The sequence below is a fragment of the Sciurus vulgaris genome (genome assembly GCF_902686455.1).
Source record: "Sciurus vulgaris genome assembly, chromosome: 2".
NCBI classification, from domain to species: Eukaryota; Metazoa; Chordata; class Mammalia; order Rodentia; family Sciuridae; genus Sciurus; species Sciurus vulgaris.
Genome location: NC_136462.1, coordinates 80,135,653 through 80,160,979, shown reverse-complemented (window position 1 = coordinate 80,160,979; position 25,327 = coordinate 80,135,653). Strand labels below are relative to the sequence as shown.

The window sequence follows — 25,327 nt, the reverse complement described above, 5'->3', positions numbered from 1 at the left end:
GGGGATGTAGCTCAGTGGTAGAGCACCTTTGGGTTCAATCCCCAGTACTACTACCTTTGCTACTACTACTACTACTAATAATAATAATAAAATTAGTGTTAGAACACAAGAAAATTGAATCACCCTATTTATAAATCATTAGATGTATAAGAGTTTTAGATATTCAAGAATGTTTTGCTGGTTGGCTCAGATGACTGAATTACTTTAAAAGGACATGAAATATATTAAATTTATAAAATATACTTTAACTATTTTAATTCATATATAATCATTAACTACATTTAAAAAGGGGCCCAAATAATCATTAAATATAATTCTTTAAAGTGATTATTAAAATTTATTTCTTTGTAAGTTACATATAAAAGCTTAAGGAAAAACTGGACTTCCAATATGTAGCTTAACATAGGGAACATATTTTTTTTTCTTTTTTTGGTACTGGGGATTTAACCCAGGTTGCTTAACCACTGAGCCACATCCCCAGTCCTCTTTATTTTTTATTTTGAGACAGAGTCTCACTAAGTTGCTTAGGGCCTCACTAAATTGCTGAGGCTGGCTTTGAATTTGTGATCCTCTAGTTACTAGGATTATAGCCACAGCTGAGGATATAGTTCAGTGGTACAGTGCTTGCTTAGCATGCATAAGACCCTGCATTCAATTCTTAGCACCGGAAGAAAAAGAGGGGCTAGTGGCTCTCAATACTCTCTTGCTGGGTACAAAAGGGACATATATGTGTATATGTCATATACCTGTGTGTGTGTGTGTGTGTGTGTGTGTGTGTGTATACATACATAAATGTATATTTTTTAAATTTTTGTGTGGTGTTGGGGATCAAACCAAGGGCCTCACATGAGCTGGGCAAGTGCTCAATCACTGAGGTACATCCCTGGCACCCAAAAGGGACATTTAAAAAACTCACGTTCAGTCCATTTTCTATACTTACTTCACAGTTGGCTTTAGAATATATTTTCTGGTGTTCCCATTTTCTTTGGTTTCACTGGTTATCTTAGAAGGGAAAGAAGTCGCTGCGGTACAGGAGCCAAGGCTCAGGCTCAAGACAGAACTGAACCCTGACCTACATCTGTCCTTGGCACTCTTCTTCCTGTGCACAGTGCTACCTCCCGGTATAGTAGGTTATTCTTCTGAATTGGTGAGATTTTTCCACTGCATTCTGGAAAAACATAGAAAGGGAAGCAGGGCATACCTGAGGCCAGTGTGGTAATGTCAGAGGAATTCAGCAAAATACAATCCAAGAAAAATTAAAATTCAGAGATTCTGATTGAATCTCCATCCTCAATAGGGACTTAGCCTCTTTGGCTAAACTTGGAGGTTTGAGACTACATTTTACCAAGTAAAGTGACTTTAAAAAAATTATTAAGCAAACAGCTCCTTCAACAAACAAAAGTGCATCCATGAAAGTGTGTGTGTGTGTGTGTGTGTGTGTGTGTATGTACGTGTAAATACACATGCATTCATGGTAATGCGGTAAAGTTAGTAAAATTAGGAGTACTATATTCCACCAATGCAGGGGTTCCAAATTCCTCATCTGAAATGCAAATATCCTCAGGCAGAAAGAAAAGAAAATAGTGTAATACATCCTTGGAATCAGTCACTTAGGTGTTCAGGTTGGCTTGGGAATAATTTGGAGGCATGGCATAGCATACAAAGAATCTTGTAATATCTGTCTCATGAGTAGGTGCAACATAGGCAGAGACCTGGAAGTAGACAATGAAGATGTCAAGGACCTGGAGACAAACTTTGACCCACCTGCTTGGCAGTTCTGAAGACTGGGGAGGCCAGGGTGATTCATGCAGTTCTGGTTCCCACATTGCCTATCTCAGGAGACTCTGACTCTAGGGTCTGCCAATGAGGGCTTGAGGCTACTGCTAATATAACTGGCACATGTTACATCCTAAAAAATATCCATTTAACATAATTCATTTTGGGGGCAAAGGAATGTAGATATACAGACAGAAAAATACACAGATCACAAATCTGGAAAGCTTAAAGAATTTTTTTAAAAAAACTCATTTTTCTTAAAACTTTTCAGCAAGTGGAGATTTATTACCTATAGAGATAAACGGTACCATTTTCAGGCAGCTCTAAATATTAAAACTCCCTTACATAGAACCTAATCTGCTTCTCTATATAACCAACAATTCACTAATGCCCCATCACTCTGAGCCTCTCAGAATAGGTTGAGTTCCTCTTCACAACCAACCTTTTAAATATTTTAAGAGATTTCATGACCTCTGTCCTCCGAATATTGCTTCATCTGGCAATAACAAGAACTATAAAGTGGCTCCTGCTGTTTGACTCAGTAATTTCACTTTGTGAAATATACCAAATGGGAATAACTCAAAGTGTGGAGCATATTTGCACAAGTTTGTTTGTACATTTTCTTTGTATAGCAGAGAAAGGTTTAACATATTTCAAATGCCCTAAAACTGAGAGCTACTAAACAAATAACGGACAACTACTCAAAACTTTCACTGAAGACAATTTATGCAAAAATAACCTTGATGCACAAAAATGTGTTTGGGCAATGCTACATGAAGAAAAGAGAACATAAAAATGGGCTATGGGCTAGGAGTAAAGCTCACTGGTAGCACATCTGCCTAGCATGTGAGAAGTCTGGGTTCAATCCTGGGCACTCCAAAATAAAAAACAAAACCTCAGTCAAATGGGTTAAACTGCAGAGGAGATTCTGAGTTTGTACTTAAATTGAGTCCATAAATGAATTTTCCAAGCCATGCGTCTTTCAGACTCTCATAACACAATGAACTTGCATCTGATCCAGAAGATGTACACTGTGAAGAAATAAGAGTGATTAAAAAGGCCACTGTAGACCTGTCGGACAGCAACATTTTAGTTCAGGGCCAGAGGATGAATTGTGGGAAAAAGTCCCTATGCATAAAGAAAAGAGAACAAAAAGGTGCAGAATTGGGAATAAACAAGGTGTGTTTAAAGAACTAAAAGGTCACTGTGACAGGAGGGTCACTGGTGGCTTATCACATGGGAGGGGTGGTAAGAAATGAGGCTGGAGAGAGAGAAAAGGAGTCATGATGCGAATGGGAAGCTCTGAGATGAAAGAGTTGACAAGACTGGTCTGATTTGGAGACTTTTTAATTTACCATGTGTGTGTGTGTGTGTGTGTGTGTGTGTGTGTGTGTGTGTGTGTGTGTGTGTGCACGCGCTTGTCTTGATGGTGGTGATTAAACCCAGAGCCTTGCCCTGAGTTTTTCCCCACCCCCCGAGTCAGATTTTTAAAATTTTACTGTGACTGTAGTGCAGAAACTGGCTTTTCAGAAGATCAGAGTGGAACTGGTCGACCAGCACAGAAACTAAGGCACTGGCAGAGGCAAGATGTTGCTGATTTGGACTTTGGAGATAACTAGTTCAGAGAAGACAAATTGTAAAATTTTTTGTTTGTTTTGGTTTCGGCTTTTGAGACAGAGTCTCCCTAAGTTGCTGAGACTGGCCTCAAATTTGCAATCCTCTTGCCTTAGCTTTCCCAGTCACTAGGATTACATGTGTGCACCAAGGTGCCCAGCTAAATGGTAAATTTTTAAAGGAAAATTACCAATTTAATAAAGCTGACACTAATGAAAAATTAAACCAAAAATAGAATTTATATATTCTGCAGATTTCTTATCCTACAATAACTAAGGTTTTGTCCCCTGTTTCTTTGGAAGGCACAATTAATAGGTTCTCTCAAGTCTGTTCCTAAAATGTTCCTCATGGTCTTTCCTTAATTCCTCCTTAACTTGGGGTATGAGACTGAAGCAGAGTCGTAGCACTACTACTCTCTAGGTGGATAAATAGTGAGCAGTCTAAAGCCCCAACTCTATATAGAGGGCAATTATAGCTCTTGGTTCACATTAACCAGGCAATAAAATTTACAGATACAGATGTTTTTTCTGCTTTCCCTCATGTTAGAATAACACTACTTTTCCATAAAAATCATACTGGAAGCTTGTTGGAAATTATTTTAACTATTACATACTCTAGAACAAGTCTAAGAAAAAATGGGTTTCCCTCTATGACCCCCAAGAATATATTGAACATTTTCAGAAACTCTTTCAGCACTGGTTATTACAAAGACAAGTTTAACATTTTTTTTTAAAGGTGATGCCGAGTTGGTAGAAAAGATGATATAGTGTTCAAAATTCTTCTTTCGTGAGCTTTGACAGCTTAAGAAAGCCCTGTCACTTAGTAGTTGAGAGGGAAGGCTCTGGAGTCAGACTGCCTGGGTTCAACGTGTCTTCTTCATTTACTATGTAACTTAGAGCACGTTACTTAACTACAATAAGCCAGAATTTCATCATAAAATAGGAGATTGATAAGCCCTAAAGAATCTGAAATTGGTGAAATATGATGAGAAATATTTGTAGGAGAGGGCCTCTAATCTTGATCTCTTCACAGCCTTAAATTTCTCCTGGTCTGGGGTTGTGGCTCAGTAGTAGAGGGCTTGCCTAGCACTTGGGAGACACTGGGTTCAATCCTCAGCACCACATAAAAATAAATAAACAAAGAAATCTTACTCCTTCATATCCCTACCAAAAGCACACACAAGGGATAATTGTGTACAAATGTGTGCGTACACACACACACACACACACACACACACACACACACCCTTTCATGTAAGAGATTCATTCTCTGGACAAAATGGTATTTAACCACTTTAAGCATATATGGCACTCACTTTAAAAAAAAAAAAAAACCTTTGCAACTAAGCACAATTTTAAATTCCTGAAAACAAAGGGTAACTGCATCCCAGACCCTGTATCCAAACTCCCTCATCTCACCAGCTCAGAAACTCTGTCTTCCTTTTTCCCATGGGTGAGGGTATTCCACTCCTTTTTTATCAGGATATCATGGGCCCCCATAGCCAGCTCAATTTATATTTCGCTGCTTAGTTGTGGGAACCTTGGACTTTACCAGGGGTTCCCCAATTTGCTTGAGTATAAGAGATGTAAGACCCAGTAAGGGAAGGTTCACACTCTCTCAATACTGAGATGGGTGCGCTGGGCTTGAGACAAGTGATTAATAAGGTTCATAAAACATTCTCTGAGAAAGTTTCCCAAGCGCTGGCCCCTACAACCAGCCACAGGGCAGTATTTACGGAGTGGACACCAGGGGGTAGCAAAATCTCACTCTCTTGGCTGCCGGGCACTAATTACAAGGAAGCTGGAGAGTTTACGTGACTGGAGGTCACCTAATGTGGTTGGAAAGAGTTCTGCTTCCATGGTTCTCCTCTGCTGGGAAGATGGTCACTGGGGTTTGCTGCCCTAGATTGTTTTTAGACACTATGGAGCAGAGGTCTCTTCTCACCATCAAGGAGAATGAACCGTTTTTTCTCTTCCTTTTCCAGAACCAGCCGGTAAAGAAAGAGTGGAGTTTAGCGTCCTGAGGAGGTGAGAGAAGAGCCTGTCACCTTGGTAACGACCTTGCTTTCCCTCAGTCTCCCAAACTCATAGGAACTAAATGTGCCCCCCACCACCACCAACCCCACACACAACTGCAGTGGGCATTCCTTCACATCCCTCTCTGGGGACGATTAATTACCTTTTCTATCTCCTCTCCAGTGCCTACCCTTTGGAAAAGTCCACTATTCTGCCTCCGTTCCCCTGTGCCACACAGAGGCAGGGCACCTCCCTGCTGTGCCTATGTCTCCGCCAGTACTCCCCACCCGGCAACTATTTCCCATCCAGATGCGGTGAAGGATGCTTGCGGTTTTATAGTAGAGTAGAGGTAGAGTATAGTAGAGTGGATGAGGCTACAACTTTCTTAACCAGCCTAGCCCCCTTTGTCTACTGCGTCAGATACTGGTCTCCATTACCAAGAGCCCTAGCTGCCCTGGGTCACTACCAACACCGCACAAGAAGGACGGGTCTGGCATCCAGTACCGAATCGTGGGTTAGGTCTAACCGGAGGGTTGGTGCCTTCCCTCCTCTAGTCGAAGAGGGATAAGCAATGCGATCAGGAAAGGTCCAACTAAGAGAGAATGCTGAAAATGTCCACCCTTTTGCACGACTCTACAGAAAGATTCTGATCCCGGGACCCTGCCCACTCAGCCACGATATCCACCCCCCATCCCAAGCCTTCACCGCTCCATAATTCCCCCCACGCCCCCGCCTTCCCCAAGCAGCACAGAAGAGCCTATTGTAGCCTGGAGGTTCGAGGACAGAGGAGATGGGAGGGGAAGGAGAAGGGCGGGCAAGCCCCCGGGAACTTGGGGGAATCCCCTGATTTCCAGGCCCTAGGTTCTACCCAAAGAGGACAAGAGCTCGAGGATCTCTTCTGAGCCCCAGGGCCTTCCAAAGCTGACAACCGAGGGGAGAAGAGAGTCCTAGGCGAGTTAGAGGCGGAGGTTTCTGGCCGCGGACGACCCAGTCCTAGGCAGGGGACCTACGGGAATTCCCGCATGCCCCGGAGTTTGGAGTGTCCCAAGCAAGGGCTAAAATGATCCCTCAGTGAGCAAGGCGACGGTGGGAATTTATAGGGGCGTCCTCGGCTGGGCAGGCCTTCGAGGGTCAGGGTCCCGGCTACCCACTGGAGGGCGCGGCGGAGAAGACGGAGGGTTTCGGTGAGCCCGGCGGATTGGCTGGAGACGTCGGGGGAGCAGCAGCCCAGAAGCTTGGCTAGGGAGTCTCGGCAAGGGGTCCCGCGCGGAGGCGGGGGCGGGCGCTGAAGGGCGGGGCGGGGCGGGGCGGCCGTCTCGGCCCTCCCTGGCTGGGCCCCGCGGCCTGGGAGCCGGAGCGGGCCGAGCCGCCACAGCGGCCGGAGCTGTCCCCCAGCCAGACCCGGCGAGACGCGAGAGGCGGGAGGGAGGCGGTGGCGCGCCCAGCCCCGCCCGCCCGACCCACCTAGCGTCGGACGCGGCCCGGCGCCGAGCCATGGTGAGTCCCGTGCCGCAGCCCCTGTGTCCCCTCGGCCTTCCCGCAATCCGCTCTTGGCCCCCGGGCCCCAGCCCTGAGCCTCCTGTGTCTGCCTTGCGCTGTTCAGCGCTCCTGGGACTTTTCTTCCTCCCATCCCCCTGCCTGCCCACTGTCTAGCTCTGTCCCCACTGGTGTTGCCCTTACCCTTTCTTCCACTCTCCTCCGCCCCCTCCCCCAACGTCCCCCTGGTCTCTCCCCTAATCCACACACCTCCCCCCCTCCTCTGTCCAGACCTGTGCCTGCCTTTACAGGATCTTCCCTCCCCCTCCCGATCCCAGTTTCTAACCCGCGGGAGACCCCTGCGGGTTGGTCCTGCAGCAGCTTCGCAAGGGGCACTGCCTCGGGTCATGAGAACTGACCTGCCTGGAACCACCATTTTCCATCCCAGTCCCCAACCCGGTGAGGCGGGCCCACCCATCCGGCCCTGGGGGACCAGCCGCAGCTGTGGCTGGGCCAGGGCCAGGGCACCGCCAAAGAGGGAAATTCCCGCGGAGAAAAAGGGGCTGCTTTAGGGTAGTGGACGGGGCGCGCGGGGAAGAGGGGGGTCACAGTACCAGGGGGCGTGACGCTGACAGAGCCGATCAAAGATCGAGGGGGAAAGTGCCCCAGAGCTCACGCTTGCAGGGAAGAGAAGCGCTCAGAGCACTCTTTGCAGAGCGGCGGGAGAAGGGGCGGGAGTTCCCCGCCGGAGGCAGAGGACCTTGGAGCAGTACTTCAGAGCACTGGAAGCCCACATCAACAGGAGTGAACACTGTCCTGGGAACTTTCGGTCCAGAAGTATTCCTAAAGAACCATTGCAAGAATGGGCACTGCCAGGGAGAGCGCTCACTGCAAGGGGGAGGGGGCAGCCAAGGGGGCTCTCACTGCGGTGTGAAGGAGGGAGAGAGGCCCTGCCAGGGGGCGCTCACTGCAGGGAGTGGAGGAGGGGTAGGAGCACTAACGGGGCCACTCCTCTACTGAGGGAAGGGCACCCCCTGGTAAGGAGATTGGAGCTAGAAGAAAGAGGAACTGGGCCAGGGAGAGCTGACTCAGTCTCTCTGGTCTCTTCTGTCCCGGCCGGCAGGAGTCCGGGTCTCTGGGCTCCCGCCCGCCACCTCCCGCCCCAGACCCCTCCTTCCCTCCTGCCGCTGCCGTTTCCTGTGGCTGAGACTCTCGCTCAGCCATGAGCTCACCGCCCCTAATGGGTTGCAGCTGCCTCGCTACTCCAGCTCTATCTCCCCCTCCCGGCCTTGGAGTCGACAGCCCACTCTGCCTCACCCCTGCCCATCACCACCTTATCCCCACCCACGCGCACAGCGCCCGCGGAGTCGGGGGAACACTTGAGGGTCTGTCTGCTCGCCCACACATCTCGGGGCCGGATCTGTGAGCTGACGCAAGGAATGTCAGTCTCTGGAGTAGTTGCCTAGCTTCTCAGACGGTTGGGACTAGCAAGCTACTCTGACCAGAGGGACTCAGTAAAACAGCAGTTTTGTCTTGGGGCAAAAGCAGGGCTTGGGGGCTGAGAGCGGGCAGAGAGCTAGGTAAATACTGCCTGGAGCATCCCTTTCCCCATTTACAGCAGAAGAATCTGATAAAAGGAACTTCAAAGGCCATCTTGAAAGAGAAATAAGCTTGCAAAGGAATAGCCCAAGGGGCTGTTGTTTAGGGTGTGGGATGGAGAAAGATGTCCCGTCCCTTGATTCACTTAGGGAGGAGAGTCTGGATGAAGCAGGGCTGAGTGTTTTGAGATGGTGGCTACAGGTCCAGGTTGGCAGAGGTTCCCCCTAGAATCAGAAAATATTTCAACTGGAATGCATACCATCAAGGCCTCCTCCCTTCCCCACATGTTCCTTTTGTGCCTTTTTCCCTCTTTCAAGTGCCCACCCCATTCTTTTGTAACCCAGTCCCACATGCTCTCGGAAGGGATGATTGCTTTAGAGTCACTCTGGAAGAGAGGTGTATTATAAGGTAGCTCTACAACCTCTTTCTTCCCACCCTTGACCTTCTCTAGGATGGAACTGTTTGTAGGTGGTGGTGCCTTCACTAAAGATGGAGGTCTAAGGATGTTGGGCTCTGAGAGAAATGATTTTCAGGATGGTTGTATGGCAGCACCCTGCCCCATCCTGTGGTGTTCTTGACCATTAGCTTAGTCCCCTGACAGCCCAGTAGCCTCTCTGTCTCCTGAAGAGAGCCTATGCAATCACCCCCAATTTATAAGCACCAGGACAACTCTTGTCAGCATTCACAATAAATTCTTCCTGGACCTCCAAAACCGAGGTCTCAGAGCTTAAGTATAGAGCCCTGCTAAACCTGTGTGCTCTAACTGGCTCAGCATTTCCTGAGCATCACTTGGGCACACATTGTATGTTGGGACCCAGCTGCCCACAGTCCAGTGCAGACCCCAAAGAGTCAGCCTTGGGTGATCACTAGAAGTCTATAGCCTGGTCTTGTCTCTCCCAGGAGCCTGAGCCAGTGGAGGATTGTGTGCAGAGCACGCTTGCTGCCTTGTATCCACCTTTTGAAGCCACAGCCCCCACCTTGTTGGGCCAGGTGTTCCAGGTGGTAGAGAGAACTTATCGGGAGGATGCACTGAGATACACACTCGACTTCCTGGTACCAGCCAAACACCTACTTGCCAAGGTCCAGCAGGAAGCCTGTGTAAGTAGCTGTGCATTCCTTTTCTGACTCCCTGAAGATCCACTGCCTCACCCAAGGCTTACCAGACTCATTTCAACCCCACCCAGGCACACAGCCTCCCCTAATACTGATCCCCACAGAGACGCTCAACTTCATTTGCTGACTTTCCACAGACTTTAACCCTTAAAGGTAGTGACCACTTAGATACTAACACGTGTACATGTGCATTCATTTTCCCCAAATATCAATCCCTAAGAAATTTTGACTCCCAAAGAAACTGGCCCTCTAGACTCAATTCCGGACACATCCCCCTCCTATGAGTTTCTCAAGATACTAAACTCCTCCAGATATGACTCAGCAATACTTCACTTCTACAGATGTAGAGACCCAAGAGTCTTTGATTCCTCTAAGGCAATGGCATCTGCTGACCATATCTTTTAATGATTCAGTTCTTACTCTCCCACACATGGAACTAACATCCTAGAGAAGCTTCTTACCATCAGAAGATATCCCTTCCTTAACCATGTGAACACTCCAAAATCTCCCTTCCTGTTCCCCAGGGATTATGGCCCACCATGATAAGGCCATTTCTGCCCAGTGTGAACACACTCTCGTTGCCTCCTCCTGCTGGTTTCTTCAGCAGAGATCTGAGTACAGCCTTCCAACCTCTCTCCCCAGGCCCAGTATAGCGGATTCCTCTTCTTCCACGAGGGCTGGCCCCTCTGCCTGCATGAGCAGGTGGTGGTACAGCTAGCAGCTCTGCCTTGGCAGCTGCTGCGCCCAGGAGACTTCTACCTGCAAGTGGTACCCTCTACAGCCCAAGCACCCCGTCTGGCACTCAAGTGTCTGGCCCCAGGGGGTGGGCGGGTGCAGGAGCTGCCTGTGCCCAATGAGGCCTGTACCTACCTGTTCACACCTGAGTGGCTGCAAGGCATCAACAAGGACCGACCAACAGGTCGCCTCAGCACCTGTCTACTGTCTGCACCCTCTGGGATTCAGCGACTGCCCTGGGCAGAGCTCATCTGCCCACGATTTGTACACAAAGGGGGCCTCATGGTTGGACATCGGCCAAGCACACTACCCCCAGAACTGCCACCTGGACCCCCAGGGCTTCCTAGCCCTCCACTCCCTGAGGAGGTGCTGGGCACCCGAAGTCCTGGGGATGGGCATAATGCACCTGCCGAAGGACCAGAGGGTGAGTATGTGGAGCTATTGGAAGTGACGTTGCCTGCAAGAGGGAGCCCCACAGATGCTGAGGGCCTTTCTAGCCTCTCCAGAACCCGGACAGTACCCACCCGCAAGAGTGCTGGAGGGAAGGGCAGGCACCGGAGACACCGCGCATGGATGCACCAGAAAGGCCTGGGGACTCGGGACCAGGATGGAGCACGCCCACCTGGTGAGGGGAGCAGCACCAGAGCTTCTCCTGGGTCCCCCCCAGGAGCTGAAGCTCTCCCAGAGGCAGCAGTCCTGGAAGTGTCTGAGCCTCCAACAGAGGCCCTGGGGGAAGCCTCTGACTCGTGCCCGCTGCGGCCAGAGGAATCTGGAGGAGGAGCAGGTCAGGGGACTGAAGGACCGGTTGGTACACCTCGGAGAACAGGCAAAGGAAACAGGAGAAAGAAACGAGCTGCAGGCAGAGTGGCTCTTAATCGAGGAGGAGATACTGCCCCACTCAGCCCTGGGGACAAGGAAGAGACCAACCACCAGGAAGCCCTTATCAATCTGCTTTCACCAAATGAACGAGAGCTTCCAGAATCCAGCCTAGTTAAGGAGGAAAATGAAGGCTCTGAAAAGCCAGAATGTGAGCCAAAAGAGGAGCTCACACCAGCAGATGAAAAAGAGCCTCCACCTTCAGAAATCTGTGGGCCTATAGAAGGAGGACCCAGAGAGAAAGCGCAAGAGGGGTCAAACCTGGTGTGTATGGCAGGTAAGATGACTGAGGGCCAAGATAGGGGGTGGGCTGGAGGAGGAGCAGGGTTAGGCTGGGGCCAGAACAGCCATACCCAGCCTCACTTTAGGCCACAGCTCTGCCTGTGTCTGCACAGGATCCACAGGCCCAGAGGGGCTCCTGTCTGACCCTCTAACACAACCCCTGGAGACAGTGCAGGAAGTAAAAGGGGATAGCAACCCAGAAGAGGCCCCACCAGTCTCCATCTCTGATGACCCTGATGTAGCTTGGGACTTGATGGCATCTGGATTCCTCATCCTGACTGGTCAGTGGACATCATTGGGTAAAGGAAAAGGAACTTGAGAAAAGAGAAGCAGTTGAAGTGGGCTTGCGGGGGAGGCAGGGTGGAAGGGAAGCCAAGGACTGCTCCTAGCCAGGACAGCCTGACCATTTTTGTGTCTTCAGGAGGGGTGGACCAGAGTGGGCGAGCTCTCCTGACCATTACCCCACCGTGCCTTCCTGAGGAGCCCCCACCCTCCAGAGACACGCTGAGCACTGCTCTTCATTACCTCCACTCACTGCTCAGGTAACTGCGGTGAGCATGGGGACCCTGTACAGTCACCTCCTGACCTCCTTCTCAGGACACTGACCTGACTTCTAGCACACCTGCTTCTTCAACTCTCAGCTTTTCAAGTCTTTGACCTCTGACCTTACTGACTCCTGACTTCCAAGACAATATCTTCATTGATCCTCAGAATCAATACTTTGATCTACCTAGGTTACCAAGACCTCAGTTTACTCATTCAACAAATATTTATTGAGCACCAAATACCTCTTAGGCACATGCTACAGGCTGGTATTGAATTCATACCTTTCCAGAACATAGAATGCTTATTTCCAGACCTTAATCCCTTGGCCCAGTGAACTCCTGATTGCTGGTCATCACCTCCTGGACACACATCCCAGACTTTAGCCCTTGGCTCATTGTGTTTCCCAAATGTACCAGGAAATGCCTGTCAACCACAAGGCCAGGAACTGACTTCTCCTGAAGACTGCTAATACTAAATCAGACCCTATGCCTCTGCCCTGCCCTATCTGCTATCTCCCCAACATGGGCACACATACACTGCAGCCTCCTTGGCTCTTCTGCCTCCATAGGCCTGATCTTCAGTCATTGGGGTTATCGGTCCTGCTTGACCTTCGCAAGGCACCCCTGCTGCCTCCAGCACTCATTCCTGCCCTGAGTCAACTTCAGGTAACCAACCCCTCTAGACAAGTACTTCCTCTAGATCCTCCCTGTTCCCTAGTGATCATTCCAAGCCACCCAGTTGCCCATAGTTTATAGTTATTATTCTTGTTCTCAGGACTCAGGAGAGCCTCCCCTCATTCAGCGGCTACTGATTATCACCCAGAATGACCCTCCAGCTGAATTCTGTGGATTTCAGGTTTGATCCCCTCACTCCCACCTAGTACCCATCAGAGAGGAGACAGGCTATCAGGAGCCCTAGGCTGATCTCTGAATCCCTGGGTGCCTGGTCAGAAACCCCTGCCTATACATGTCTACAGGGTGCTGAGTTGCTGTCTGAGAATGATCTGAAAAGAGTGGCCAAAGCAGAGGAGCTACAGTGGGACTTAGGAGGTCACAGAGACCCCTCTCCCAGCCACTGGGTAGAGGTACATCAGGTAAGCTTCCAATCCACCACCTAGGACTGTGGAACCCAAGAATGACCCAGCTGAGGACATTCTAGGAGAGAAGGCAGATCCAGGACGCAACCCTGGGGGTGGGAAAAAGTGGTTTACATTCCCTTCAATTCAGCAAGTATTTATGGTTCATAAACCATGGGCTAAATTAAGAGCAATGGGCTACTGGGAAGAGAATGTTAAATTTTTTTCCTTTGGTACCCGAGATTGAACCCAGGGGTGCTTAACCACTGAGCCACATCCCTAGCCCTTTTTATATTTTGTTTAGAGACAGGGTCTTATTAAGTTGCTCAGGGCCTCACTAAGTTGCTGAGGCTAGCTTTGAACTTGCGATACTCCTGCCTCAGCCTCCCAATCTGCTGGAATTATAGGTGTATGCCACTGCACATGGCTTAATTTTTTTTTAATGATGTAATGTATTTTTTAGACCTTTATTTTATTTATTTATTTATTTATTTATTTATTTATTTATTTATTTATTTTTAATGTGGTGCTGAGGATCGAACCCAGTGCCTCACACAAGCTAGGCAAACTCTCTACCACTGAGCTACAACTGCAGCCCCCCTGGCTTAAATTCTTAATATCACATTAAATAACATGACTTTTGGTGGGAGATTAAGTCATAAAATAACTAGAGAAGAATGCTAGATAGGGCTGGGGATATAGCTCAGTTGGTAGAGTGCTTACTTCACAAGCACAAGGCCTTGAGTTCAATCCCCAGCACCACAAAAAAAAAAAAAAAAAAAAAAAAAAAAAAAAAAATTGCTAGATTAGTGTTACTCAGTTTCTGGAAAGCACTGAGTCAAAAGGTTTGTTTTTGTTCCTTGACAGCTTACCTTATTTCACTTCCAGAGATGGTGTCTTTTCTCTACCTGCTCCCTGCACCAATATTCAGGCCCTCAGGATTCTCACCCCAATGTACAGCAATTGTAATATGATCTCTAAAGGTCCTTCCAGCGATTATCTTCCAGGATTCTGTGAATCTAGGTGCTGGGAGTGTTCAAGAAGAGAGGATTAAACATTATCTGAATGTGAATGGGAGGTGAAACATGGTCTATAAGGGGGAAGTAGACCCAGGTGCAGTGGCACATGCCTATAATCCCAGAAGCTCAGGAGGCTGAGGCAGGAGGATTACAAGTTCAAGGCCAGCCTTGGCAACTTAGCAAGACACTGTCTCAAAAAATAAAAAGGGCTGGGGGTGTTGCTCAGTGGTAGAGCATCCTGGGGTTCAATCCCCATTACCCACCCTACACACACACACACACACACACACACACACACACACACACCCTAGACTGTTCTTACTCAACCTGGGAAATGAATCTAAAGAGGGAGAAAGGAGGGTTATGCACAGTGAAGACCCAGTGCAGAGGAAAAGGAAACTCCGGTTTACTAAGCTATAAAGTGCCAGGCCCTTGGCAGGTGCTGGGCTGGTATTAGCCCTTTAAAACTCATAAAATTCTTCTTATCCCAATTTTACAGCTGAGGAAAATAAGATTCAGGGTTTCTGGACCTGCCCAATGTTATCCAATTTGTAAACAGCACAGACAAAAACAGAGTCCAACATTACCTCCATTAAAGTCTCTGGGGCTGTCTCAGTCCACCCTAGGGCTTAAGTACCTCATCTCAACTCTCTCCCTGCTTGTGGGTTTCAGGAAGTGGCGAGGCTGTGCAGCCTGTGTCGGGGTGTGTTGAGCTCTGTAAGGCAGGCCATTGAGGAACTGGAAGGAGCAGTGGAACCAAAGGGAGAGGTATGAAAGAGAAGGACAATTGAGGGTGGGAAAGGGATGGGACTGAAGTAGGCACTCTAGTGGGACTCCAGCTGCCAGTCGCTCCCTTTCCCCAGGAGACAGTGGGAATGCCTGAGCCCCTGCAAAAAGTGCTGGCAGATCCCCGGCTGACTGCACTGCAGAGGGACGGAGGAGCCATCCTGATGAGGCTACGTTCCACCCACAGCAGCAAGTATGAGATGGGTGTGCAGACACAGGTGGAGGTGGGAGGGAGAAACCCAGCAGAGATCTGCCAGCAAACCTTAGCTACGAGATAGTTCCTATTGCACATGTATCTGGGCAAGATGTCAGGTTTTTACACTTCTTATCTCATAACCTTCACAACATCACTGCGTGCTAGTTACAATTACAAACAAGGACTTGGAGGATCAGACATGTTAAATATCTTGGCCAGGCTAATTCAGTGAATGGCGGCAGTCTGAGTCTGGCCCATACGCTGATCCACAGTGCTATTTCACCTCTCATGTTTGTGTCCCTGGAGATGCAAAGATAGTATCGAGGGATTTGACAAAGGCAGAGGTTTATTCTGCCACAACCTTCCCTAGGTTGGAGGGCTCAGGCCCAGCTACTCTATATCAGGAGGTGGATGAGGCCATTCATCAGCTTGTGCGCCTCTCCAATCTGCACGTGCAGCAGCAGGAGCAGCGGCAACGCCTGCAGCAACTCCAGCAGGTGAGCTAGAACCCTAGACTGTTCTTACTCAACCTGACTGCCTGGCCTCTGATACCCACTTCTCTGTGGATGGTTACCTTTCATGGTGTTCTTTTTGCCTGGGTGTACTAAATGCCCTGCTCTTTCACCTCACCTGCCCTGGAGGTTGGTCATAGTAAGTATGAGGTTCAATAACAGGATGGAAGCATCTCAGCACCAACAAAGAGAAGCCAGGTCTCCTCTCTGTTTGATCAGGGTCCTTAGAGATTGTTAGAGATACTCAAAGCCCTAGGGAATTCTGGAAAAAACTGATTGACTCTGGAGTGCCTGCCTCTTTGGCATAAAAATAATCTCTTGATACCAGCTCTTTAGTTACACAGCCACAAATGCTGCCTTCACTCTTATGTAGTGTCATCCCAGATCTGAGGCTGGAAGTATCCTATCTCCTTCCATCTTGGAAGAAGAGAGCATTAGAGGCCCTGAGGAGGAAGCAAGTTCTCTTTGTGGGGAAGATTCAAGAATAAGACTGGCTTCTCTGAACCTTGACTCTTTTTTCCTGGGGTTAAGAGCCCCACAAGGATTTACTCTCCATCCTACCACTTGGGGTTGAGGGGGCTTTGATAACTGGTTGTTCCTCTTTAGTCCCAAGCATGATGAGGGCACGTTTCATGAACCTGCCTGTAAACATCAGGGGAAGCCTCATCTCAGGGTCAGTGCTAAGAAGGGGCCAGAGCTTTTTGTTTCCTGGGATTGCTGCATATTAATTTCTGCTATTCCAATATCCAAGAGATCATCTCTTACTGCTTGCTGTCTGCCTGAAGAGCTGTCTCCCCACCTCCACTCCTGAATTTTTAGTTTTTTTTTTTTAGTTTTAGACGGACACAACACCTTTATTTTATTTTATTTATTTTTATATGGTGCTGAGGATTGAACCCAGTGCCTTACACATGCTAGGCGAGCATTCTACCACAACACCAACCCTCCACTCCTGATTTTTAAAGCCTATTTATAAACAGGATTTAGAGGTTAAAATGCTCTGATTGAGTTCTAGCTCTGCTATGTATAAAGTGTTGAACAGGTCATGAAGTTTCTCTGAGATCCTAAGCCCGCCTCTGTCAAATGGAGATAGTGATAATTAACACACGAGGTGGTTAGGATAATCAAATGAATTTAGCAAAGGACTCTATAACAGTGGTTCTTGTTGGCATTGGCTATTGGGAACATTCTCAGACTTCTCAGCCTCAGGCTGCCCTACCCAGCTTCAGCCTTTCTTCAGAGGGAAAAAAAAAAAAAAAAAAAAATTGGCATTCTTTTTAGTCAAACATCTCAGAACTAGCATGTGAGTTCCTATAGCTCCATAATAAGCAACTAAATCTGGATATATGCATTCACACAAATGCATCCACCTTCTCCAGGCATGGTACCAGGACCCCTACCCATCAGTTGCGAAGCATAGCACCTATGACATTTCTCCTGACTGACCCTCAGTTACCCAAATAACTCTCATCCTGCCTTTGGTTCATCCAAGTTCTATTTCATTCTCGAGGCCTAGCCCTAGAACTCTAACCCGCTCCCTCAATGCTTTCTGCCAGCTCAGCCTCATCTGGCAATTTACTAAAGGCTCCTTACTCAGTTTTTCATCTGATCCTTGTGGAAACTACAATTACAGATGAGATGAAATGAGTTGCCCAAGGTTCTACAGATCAGGAAACTAGAGCTGTATCTGAATCTTTCCTTACCTTTCTCCTCCCTTATGGCCCCCTGCTGTCCTACCCCATCTGCCCCAGGTGTTGCAGTGGCTCTCAGGCCCAGGTGAGGAGCAGCTGACCAGCTTCACTGTGCCTGGGGACTCCTTAGCTGCTCTGCAGGAGATAGAATTGCAATTCCGAGCCTTCAGCACTGAGGTTCAGGTGAGAAGGGAGAAGAAATATGCAGGGAGGCAGAAGGTTGATTAACTGGGAGTAAGGACCAGGTCTGAGGGTGGCCTTCCTTCTCCAGGAGCGCCTAGCCCAGGCACGGGAGGCCCTTGCTCTGGAGGAGGACATGGCCTCTCAGAAGGTTCTGGATATCTTTGAGCAGCGGCTGGAGCAGGTTGAGAGCAGTCTCCATCGGGCCTTGCGGCTGCAGCGCTTCTTCCAACAGGTGCGCAGAGCCCCTTCCTTCTGTGCCCACCATTTCCTCTCTTTGGCCTGAGGAGGCTGATTAGACAGTTGTTAAGCACAGGGACTCAGGAGCTCATCCTTGGCTTTGACTCTTAGCTTGGCCACCTACTTTAATGATTTGAAACAAGGTACTAAACCTGAATGTGCCTCGGTAGGTAGGCATCTGCCTCCCAGGGCTGCATATATATAGAATATATAGACAATATATAGAAGCACTTAGTACCAAGCCTGTCACTTACAAACTGTATAAGTTTTAGCTGTTCTTTTATCTAGGCTCCTCTGTCTCCAAGTGACATGGTCAGGCAGTAATGCTAGGACAGAGAAAGGATGGGTGTCGGGGGGGCAGGGGTGACAGGCATTGGGAAACCATCAGCAAGAAGGAAAGGGCTGTTGGTGCATTTGAAAGTGGCATAGGTCCTAACCCCCATCCTTTTGGCTTTTTAGGCACATGAGTGGGTGGATGAGGGCTCTGCTCGGCTGGCAGGAGCTGGGCCAGGTCGGGAGGCCGTGCTGGCAGCCTTAGCCCTTCGACGGGCCCCAGAGCCCAGTGCTGGCACCTTCCAGGAGATGCGGGCCCTGGCCCTGGACCTGGGCAGCCCAGCAGCCCTGAGAGAATGGGGCCGCTGCCGGGCTCGCTGCCAAGAGCTGGAAAGGAGGATTCAGCAACAGCTGGGAGAGGAGGCCAGTCCTCAGGGCCAGCGGCGACGACGGGCAGACAGTGCCAGCAGTGCCGGGGTCCAGCGAGGCTCCCACAGTCCCTCACCCAGCCTCAGCTCCCTACTGCTCCCCAGCAGCCCCGGGCCCCGGGCAGCCCCATCCCATTGCTCCCTGGCCCCATGTGGAGAAGACTACGAGGAGGAAGGCCTGGAGGTGGCTCCAGAAGCAGATGGCAGGCCCCCAAGGGCCGTGTTAATCCGAGGCCTGGAGGTCACCAGTACTGAGGTGGTGGACAGGACATGCTCACCGCGGGAACATGTGCTGCTGGGCCGGGCTGGGGGACCAGATGGGCCGTGGGGAGTAGGCACCCCCCGGATGGAGCGTAAGCGAAGCATTAGGTGAGAATCCAGCCCAATTGGTGCCCAAAAGGCAAAACCAACTGCCCAACAGGGAAAAAAATGACATTGTTTGGGATAATAGCTCCCTTTCATGCCCAGGTGACAATTCCTCTGTCACTCCTTGTCCCTACAGTGCCCAGCAGCGTCTGGTGTCTGAACTGATTGCCTGTGAACAGGAATATGTGACTACCCTCAGTGAACCAGTACCACCCCCTGGACCTGAGCTGACCCCTGAACTTCGGGGCACCTGGGCGGCCACACTGAGTGCCCGGGAGAGACTTCGAAGCTTCCACAGGACACACTTTCTACGTGAGCTTCAGGGCTGTGCTGCCCACCCTCTGCGCATTGGGGCCTGCTTCCTTCGCCATGTAAGTGATTCTCTAAAATGTCTTTCAGATCCTCTCCCTTCCCATATTCTAGCCCCATTCACCTATTCCTCCTCCATATCCACTACCCACTGCCCGCTGCCTCCCCCAGTATCTAGGACTCTGGAGCCAAACCCCATTTTCTTGACCCCTCTGGCTCTGCTCAGCCTCTCTGTCCCTGTCCTCCAGTGCTACCTGGACTTCACTCGCTACACAGGGAGCCTCTCACCTCCTGGCATGATGAGGGCTCCCTGGTGACCTGTCCCTCCTTTGCACTGCAATGAGGATGAAGGGGAAGGAAAAGTTTGTCTGCAGGGGCCTCACCAAGGAGGGCTTAACTCTTCCTTACTTGTGCAGGGGGACCAGTTCAGCCTCTACGCTCAGTATGTGAAGCACCGACACAAACTGGAGAATGGTCTGGCTGCACTCAATCCCCCAGCCAAGGTAAACTCTTCTCCAGCCCTTTGAGAAGAGTGGCTGAGAAGACCTAAAAACCTCCCCACCTCAACATCCCTCAGGGATAGAAAGCTTTCTTAAACATGCCCAGGAACATCTTCTACCAGTTAACATTCCAGAGCTGCTGAGGGAGGGACAAGCACTGGACTAGGAGGCTGGTGAGGCTGGTGTTTATCCAGTCCCCCCACTTGGGGAACTTGGGTAAGACTCTCAATTCCTCAGGACCTCCATTTTAACATCTGGTAATCGAAGGCAATATTCACTCCATCTACTCAGAGAGCCTGAGGATCAAAACACTTCACATCAAAAAATGTGAAAGTGATTTCAAAAGCTAAACACCAGCGACTCAAAAGGGGTTATTCCCCAGGTTTCTTTTCCAACTCCCTTCAGGATGTGGAGTATGGTTGCATCTCCTTCAGGCCCCCTGCCTGCATTCTTTCTGGAGGAAAGGGTTTTGCCTTACCTTTAGGGGTATCTGGGCTTCATCTATACCCCAAAGTACCTTCCTCCAGAGTTTGGCCCCCACAGGCACCAGCCCCTCCCCTCATCCTGTCTGTCTCCTCACCCAGGGCTCCATGGAGGGTGGCTCTTACCTGCCCCGGGCCCTGCAGCAGCCCTTGGAGCAACTGGCTCGGTATGGGTGGCTCCTGGAGGAGCTTCTGAGGGAAGCTGGGTCTGAGCTGAGTTCTGAGCGCCAGGCCCTTGGAGCTGCTGTGCAGTTGCTCAAAGAACAAGAAATGCGTGGCAGAGACCTGCTGGCTGTGGAAGCAGTGCGAGGCTGTGAGGTAAGGCCCTGGCTCTAGTCCCTCTGCTCAAACTGCCTAGCCCTGCAGCCTCAGACAGCTCAGGCTGATGACAAGAAAACCAGAGTCAAGGCCAGAGGGCTCTAAGCTCCAATTTTTAATCAGCCAGGTGGACTTGTCACTGAAGTTAACTGGCCCTCGGTTTTCTCTTCTCTAAATAAAGAAGCTGTGTCCTGCCCAACATCCCATACCTACATCTGCCTTGTGTTCTCCTATCCCTTTCCTAATCTTATCTTTCCCTTTTGCTCTCAACACCCAACACATTCTTTATTCTCCTCTACCATGTCTTTTTCCTGCCCTGAGATTCTAGAACAGGCTAACATCTCCCTTGCTCTGAGATAAACCTATTTTAGTTTTTTGTTGGTTCTCTTCCTCAGTTCCCAACATGCAAAGGCTTTCCCAGGAAAGACTGTAAGCCCTACTGTGCAGTGCACCTTCCCATCATGAGAGCAGGACTGTGCTGCTAGACAAGCTGTACTGCACATGGTGACCAGTGAATGGATTCTAGGCTGAGGGCTTCCCTAATTTCCTGACTGGTCTGCTCTATAAATCTATTTTTACTCCCTGTAAAGTGCACACAAAGGGCTCCAGAGCAAACCACCTTTCCTTTTCCTCCCCCCAGATAGATCTGAAGGAGCAGGGACAACTCTTGCATCGAGATCCCTTCACCGTCATCTGTGGCCGGAAGAAGTGTCTTCGCCATGTCTTTCTTTTTGAGCACCTCCTTCTGTTCAGCAAGCTCAAGGGCTCTGAGGGGGGTTCTGAGACTTTTGTTTACAAGCAGGCTTTTAAGGTACATTGCCTGGAGCTGGAGTGCATGAAGGGGACAAGTTATGCCCTACTTGAGAACTCAATGTTCTAGAAGTTCAGCCCCAACCCAGGTTCTGAATAGGCTTTGACCTGTAATCAGTCATCATTAAGGTATAAGGGGATGACAGAAGTCCCTGCCATTGGTCTACCCCATGGGGTTTTCACTGTAGTCCTTGCAGATTTATGAAGCATTCCAAGTCAGCCTTGGAAGAGGATCTTTCCCATTAAGGACACATATGCCTTTTGAGTTAGACACTATGTATAACTTAATTTGACCAAGCTAAAGAACCCATGAAGAGGGAGGCCTTGCTTTAGGGAACCAGCCAGATAAATGTCCACAGCAACCTATGGTCCTGGATCAGGCAGTGTGGAATGATTCTAAAGGTTTCTTAACTCTGTCCCCTATATGAGTTTCAGCTCTTCAGGGGGTAGTACAAAGAAAAAAGGCCTAGATTTGGAATATCAGACATGGGTTCAAGTCCTTACTCTCTAGTAATCTAGATAAATTCTTGGGCAAGTTGCTGCATATCTCTAGGCCTCCTTTCCCTTTCTGTAAATTATGGTTGTTATGAAGACTACATGCAGAGCACATGAGCTGGTAAGGGTTAAGCAAATGTTTATTGAACATCTACCAGATGCCAGGCTAAGTGCGGTACTTGCCCATGTGATACTATCCAGCTAGAACTCATGCATCCTCACCCATTCCCCCTACTCTTCCTCAGACTGCTGACATGGGGCTGACAGAAAACATTGGGGACAGTGGACTCTGCTTTGAACTATGGTTTCGGCGGCGGCGTGCACGAGAGGCATACACTCTGCAGGCAACTTCACCAGAGATCAAACTTAAGTGGACAAGTTCTATTGCCCAGCTGCTATGGAGACAGGCAGCCCACAACAAGGGTACTGGGCAGAACTGTGGGAGAGTGTACCTGGAACCAGGGTTATGGCAGGGGGTTTTCTGGAGAATATGGAGATTGCTTGAGAAAATGGTGTAGAATGCAGAAAAAAGCATGACTTAAGATTCAAGATCTGGCTTGAAAGAGAATTGCTGGAATAGAAATTAACCTAAGATGTATCAAAAAGAAGGAGAAAGCTAACACATTTCAGGAAAATGAGAGTAAATGGGTAGGCAAAAGAGTTAGAAAAGATTTGAGATTAAGAACCGGTGCCACTTATTTGCCATGTGACCTGGACTAGTTTTTGTTAGTTTTTTTTTTTTCTTTTAGTTGTTTTTAGATATACATGATGGTAGAATGTATTTTGACATATTATGCATACATGGAGTATAACTTACTCTAATTAGGACCCCATTCTTGTATTGAACATCATGTGGAGTTACACAGGTCATATATTTATATATGAACATAGAAAAGTTATGTCCAATTCATTCTACCGTTTTTCCTATTCCCATCTTGGTTTTTGTTTTGATTTGATTCTCTGAACCTCATTCTGCTCTACTCATGAAAAATGAAATGGTAATTATCTCCCCCCACCTCCGGCTGTATTGGGGATTGAATCCAGAGCCTTGGACATGCTAGGCAAGCACTCTACTACTGAGCTATATCTCTAGGCAATAGGGAGGATTAAGTAAGGTGATATATATATGGAAGCATTTTGTAAAAACTGGAAAGATTTAAATTTGTGAGTTTTGCTCTTATTGCCCAAGAGAAAGGGAAGCTAAGGTTATAAAATTGGGCAACCAGGATGCCACATATAGGAGAGAAGAGACAAATTGGAGGAGGAAACCAACAACTGCCATCACCATTCCTGTCGTGATAGTCAACAGGAAGAGTAAAGAGATACCAGAGGAACAGAGGGAGTAATGAGAGTTGGGAAGGAGCAAAATAAAGGGTGAACCATAACGTGCCACAGCTGGAGCCAAGAAGTTTGCTAACAGGGTCTCTGTTCCCTAGAACTCCGAGTACAGCAGATGGTCTCCATGGGCATTGGAAATAAACCCTTCCTGGACATCAAAGCACTTGGGGAAAGGACATTGAGTGCCCTACTCACTGGAAGAGGTAAGGGCCAAGGTGCTGGGGGTGCCCCCAGAATCATACCTTGATCAACTCCAAGCACAATGGGGAGGCATGGTGGAAAGTAAGGAAGGATAATGAGCGGGCATCTCTTCCCAAAATCTGTGGGATTGACTGGGAGGCCCTGAGACAGTTGTTTTGGGAAGCCAGGAAGGCTTTCCCACACCAGCACCCCACCCCCACCCCAACTCCCCACTCTCTACAGCCGCCCGCACCCGGGCCTCCGTGGCCGTGTCATCCTTTGAGCATGCCGGCCCCTCCCTTCCCGGCCTCTCGCCGGGGGCCTGCTCCCTGCCTGCCCGCGTCGAGGAGGAGGCCTGGGATCTGGACGTCAAGCAAATTTCCCTGGGTGAGGCACCTCTCAAGGGGTGGCTCCCAACAGCTGGGTCATCATGGTGATGTTCACCGCTGCCTGCTGCTGAGCAATTTCTTTTTCTAGCCAAGTAGTCCAGTTGCCATGACAACTATGTACAGCTTCCCCACTGCTAAAAGAGCTTTCCATGTGGTTGCTAGGGTGATGCTTACAGCAGCCTGTTGCTAAGAAGCACTTCCTCTGTACCTCTCTTTCTCTAGCTCTCCTTGGGTTTCTATGGAAACTGCCTCAGCTTCCTGTTGTACCCTCCTGGTTCACCACGGCAATCCTTATAGTTTCCTGTCGCTTCTTCCCTGGTTGCTCTAATGATGCTGCTGACAATTTCCTGCCTCTTGGTAGGGGGGTTCTCTTGCAACTGGATTGCTATGGTGACACAGCTTCCTGTTGCTATGGAGCTTTTTCTTCCCTGACGGAGCAGCTTGGTTGCTTAAGGTAATCTGCAGGAGTTCCATACCCTGCTCTCACCCTAGCTTCCCCTCTAGCCCCAGAAACACTTGACTCTTCTGGAGATGTGTCCCCAGGACCAAGACACAGCCCCAGCCTGCAACCCCCCCACCCTGGGAGCAGCACTCCCACCCTGGCCAGTGGAGGGATCTTAGGGCTATCCCGGCAGGTAAGTACCTGCAGTAAAGCTGGGAATGGGTGATTTCTTTGGTCACTTTTGGGGTGGGCTTTTCTGATCATTCAATCCATTGGGGAAGTGGGAAAACCAAGGATCTTTTGTTCCCAACTAAGGATGCAGATTGCAACTAAGGTGCAGTCTGCCTTTCTCCTCTCCCCGAGGCCTGGCTAAGAGTTATCAATGCCAGAAGTGGGGGGAAAAAATCTTTAATAAGAAGCTGGCTTGAGAGAGAGAGACAGACAGAAAGGAAATGTCTCCAAATTCATTGCAGTTTCTCTGCCCTCAGAGTCATGCCCGAGCCTTGAGTGACCCCACCACACCTCTGTGACCTAGGTGAGTTCATATCCTTCCTGCCTTCTATCCTTCAAGTGCCCTCCTTCCTAGCCTAAGCTGCTTGATAGTCAGGTTCTTCCCTCTCCCAATCCATCCCCCTCTTTTCTCCTGGCTTCTAGAGAAGATGCAGAACATGGCTGCAGCCCCTCCACTCCACACATCTTGGGCTGGGATGTGAATGGGACAAAACGGAGGACTAGGAGAGCACCGAATTCCTTCCCTCTGCTTCCTGGACAGAGAGGGGGTTCAAGGACCAGAGCATCCCCCTGCTACTGCTATCTCTAGCTCTCTCCTGCTTGGTGCCTTATTCTACAGGAACCAGAATGGCCACATCTGCTTGCCTTCATAGCCTAGAGGAGGGGAAATTATCCCTCTTCTAGTCTTCCCATGCTGGGCCACTACACACCCTCTGGACACCACTCCACTGACAGCCTGTTTCTCCTCTTCTCATCCCCTAACTCTCCCAGAAAAGACTCATCTCTGCCAGGTCAACTGGAGTTCCTCATGACTCCATCCTGGGATGTCACAGGAAATGGAACTATGCAAACCATTACTAGAGAGTGGGGCAGGAACTGCAGACTTTTTATGTGTAATTACGGTTATTATAATACTATTGTTATATTAAATGTATTTACCCACACTTTGCCTCCCAGGAGCCACAACAGTACTCTGGTTTAAGGTGTTGCAATTAACTTGAGCTCTTCCGTAAACCAACCATTAACTAGAATACA

At 49.1% G+C, this 25,327-nt stretch overlaps 1 protein-coding gene and 1 long non-coding RNA gene across 11 annotated transcripts; one reads left to right on the top strand and one right to left on the bottom strand.

Moving 5' to 3' along the window:
- Positions 1 to 1,858: 1,858 nt before the first annotated feature.
- Positions 1,859 to 7,321, bottom strand: LOC306653349. Its single transcript, XR_013761709.1, has 3 exons — positions 7,301 to 7,321; positions 5,335 to 5,409; positions 1,859 to 2,650 (listed from the first exon to the last, which is right to left on the bottom strand). It is a non-coding gene; the product is annotated as an uncharacterized lncRNA (long non-coding RNA).
- Positions 6,767 to 25,236, top strand: ARHGEF40 (Rho guanine nucleotide exchange factor 40). 10 transcript variants are annotated; one of them, XM_079126329.1, is made up of 24 exons: positions 6,767 to 6,902; positions 9,381 to 9,578; positions 10,236 to 11,481; positions 11,600 to 11,767; positions 11,908 to 12,028; positions 12,601 to 12,697; positions 12,807 to 12,887; positions 13,009 to 13,125; positions 14,799 to 14,894; positions 14,990 to 15,105; positions 15,479 to 15,605; positions 17,372 to 17,494; positions 17,583 to 17,726; positions 18,191 to 18,801; positions 18,935 to 19,169; positions 19,524 to 19,610; positions 20,192 to 20,407; positions 21,048 to 21,218; positions 21,958 to 22,135; positions 23,149 to 23,253; positions 23,474 to 23,617; positions 24,124 to 24,254; positions 24,550 to 24,596; positions 25,069 to 25,236. In XM_079126329.1, exons 1-23 carry the CDS (start codon positions 6,900 to 6,902, stop codon positions 24,589 to 24,591), a joined length of 4,557 nt encoding a protein of 1,518 aa, XP_078982455.1. In that variant the 5' UTR covers positions 6,767 to 6,899; the 3' UTR covers positions 24,592 to 24,596; positions 25,069 to 25,236. The 10 variants fall into 10 exon arrangements, with proteins under 10 accessions (XP_078982455.1, XP_078982454.1, XP_078982453.1 ...); XM_079126328.1 differs by having other exon boundaries at positions 24,912 to 25,236; XM_079126327.1 differs by having other exon boundaries at positions 24,716 to 25,236.
- Positions 25,237 to 25,327: the final 91 nt, after the last annotated feature.

What these genes read in the sequence shown, in the direction of transcription:
- ARHGEF40 (XM_079126322.1), top strand. An exon ending in AGGTCCAGCAGGAAGCCTGT is followed by an intron (nt 9,579 to 10,235) that starts GTAAGTAGCTGT and finishes CTCTCTCCCCAG; the next exon opens with GCCCAGTATAGCGGATTCCT. An exon ending in AAGCAGTGCGAGGCTGTGAG is followed by an intron (nt 20,408 to 21,047) that starts GTAAGGCCCTGG and finishes TCCTCCCCCCAG; the next exon opens with ATAGATCTGAAGGAGCAGGG.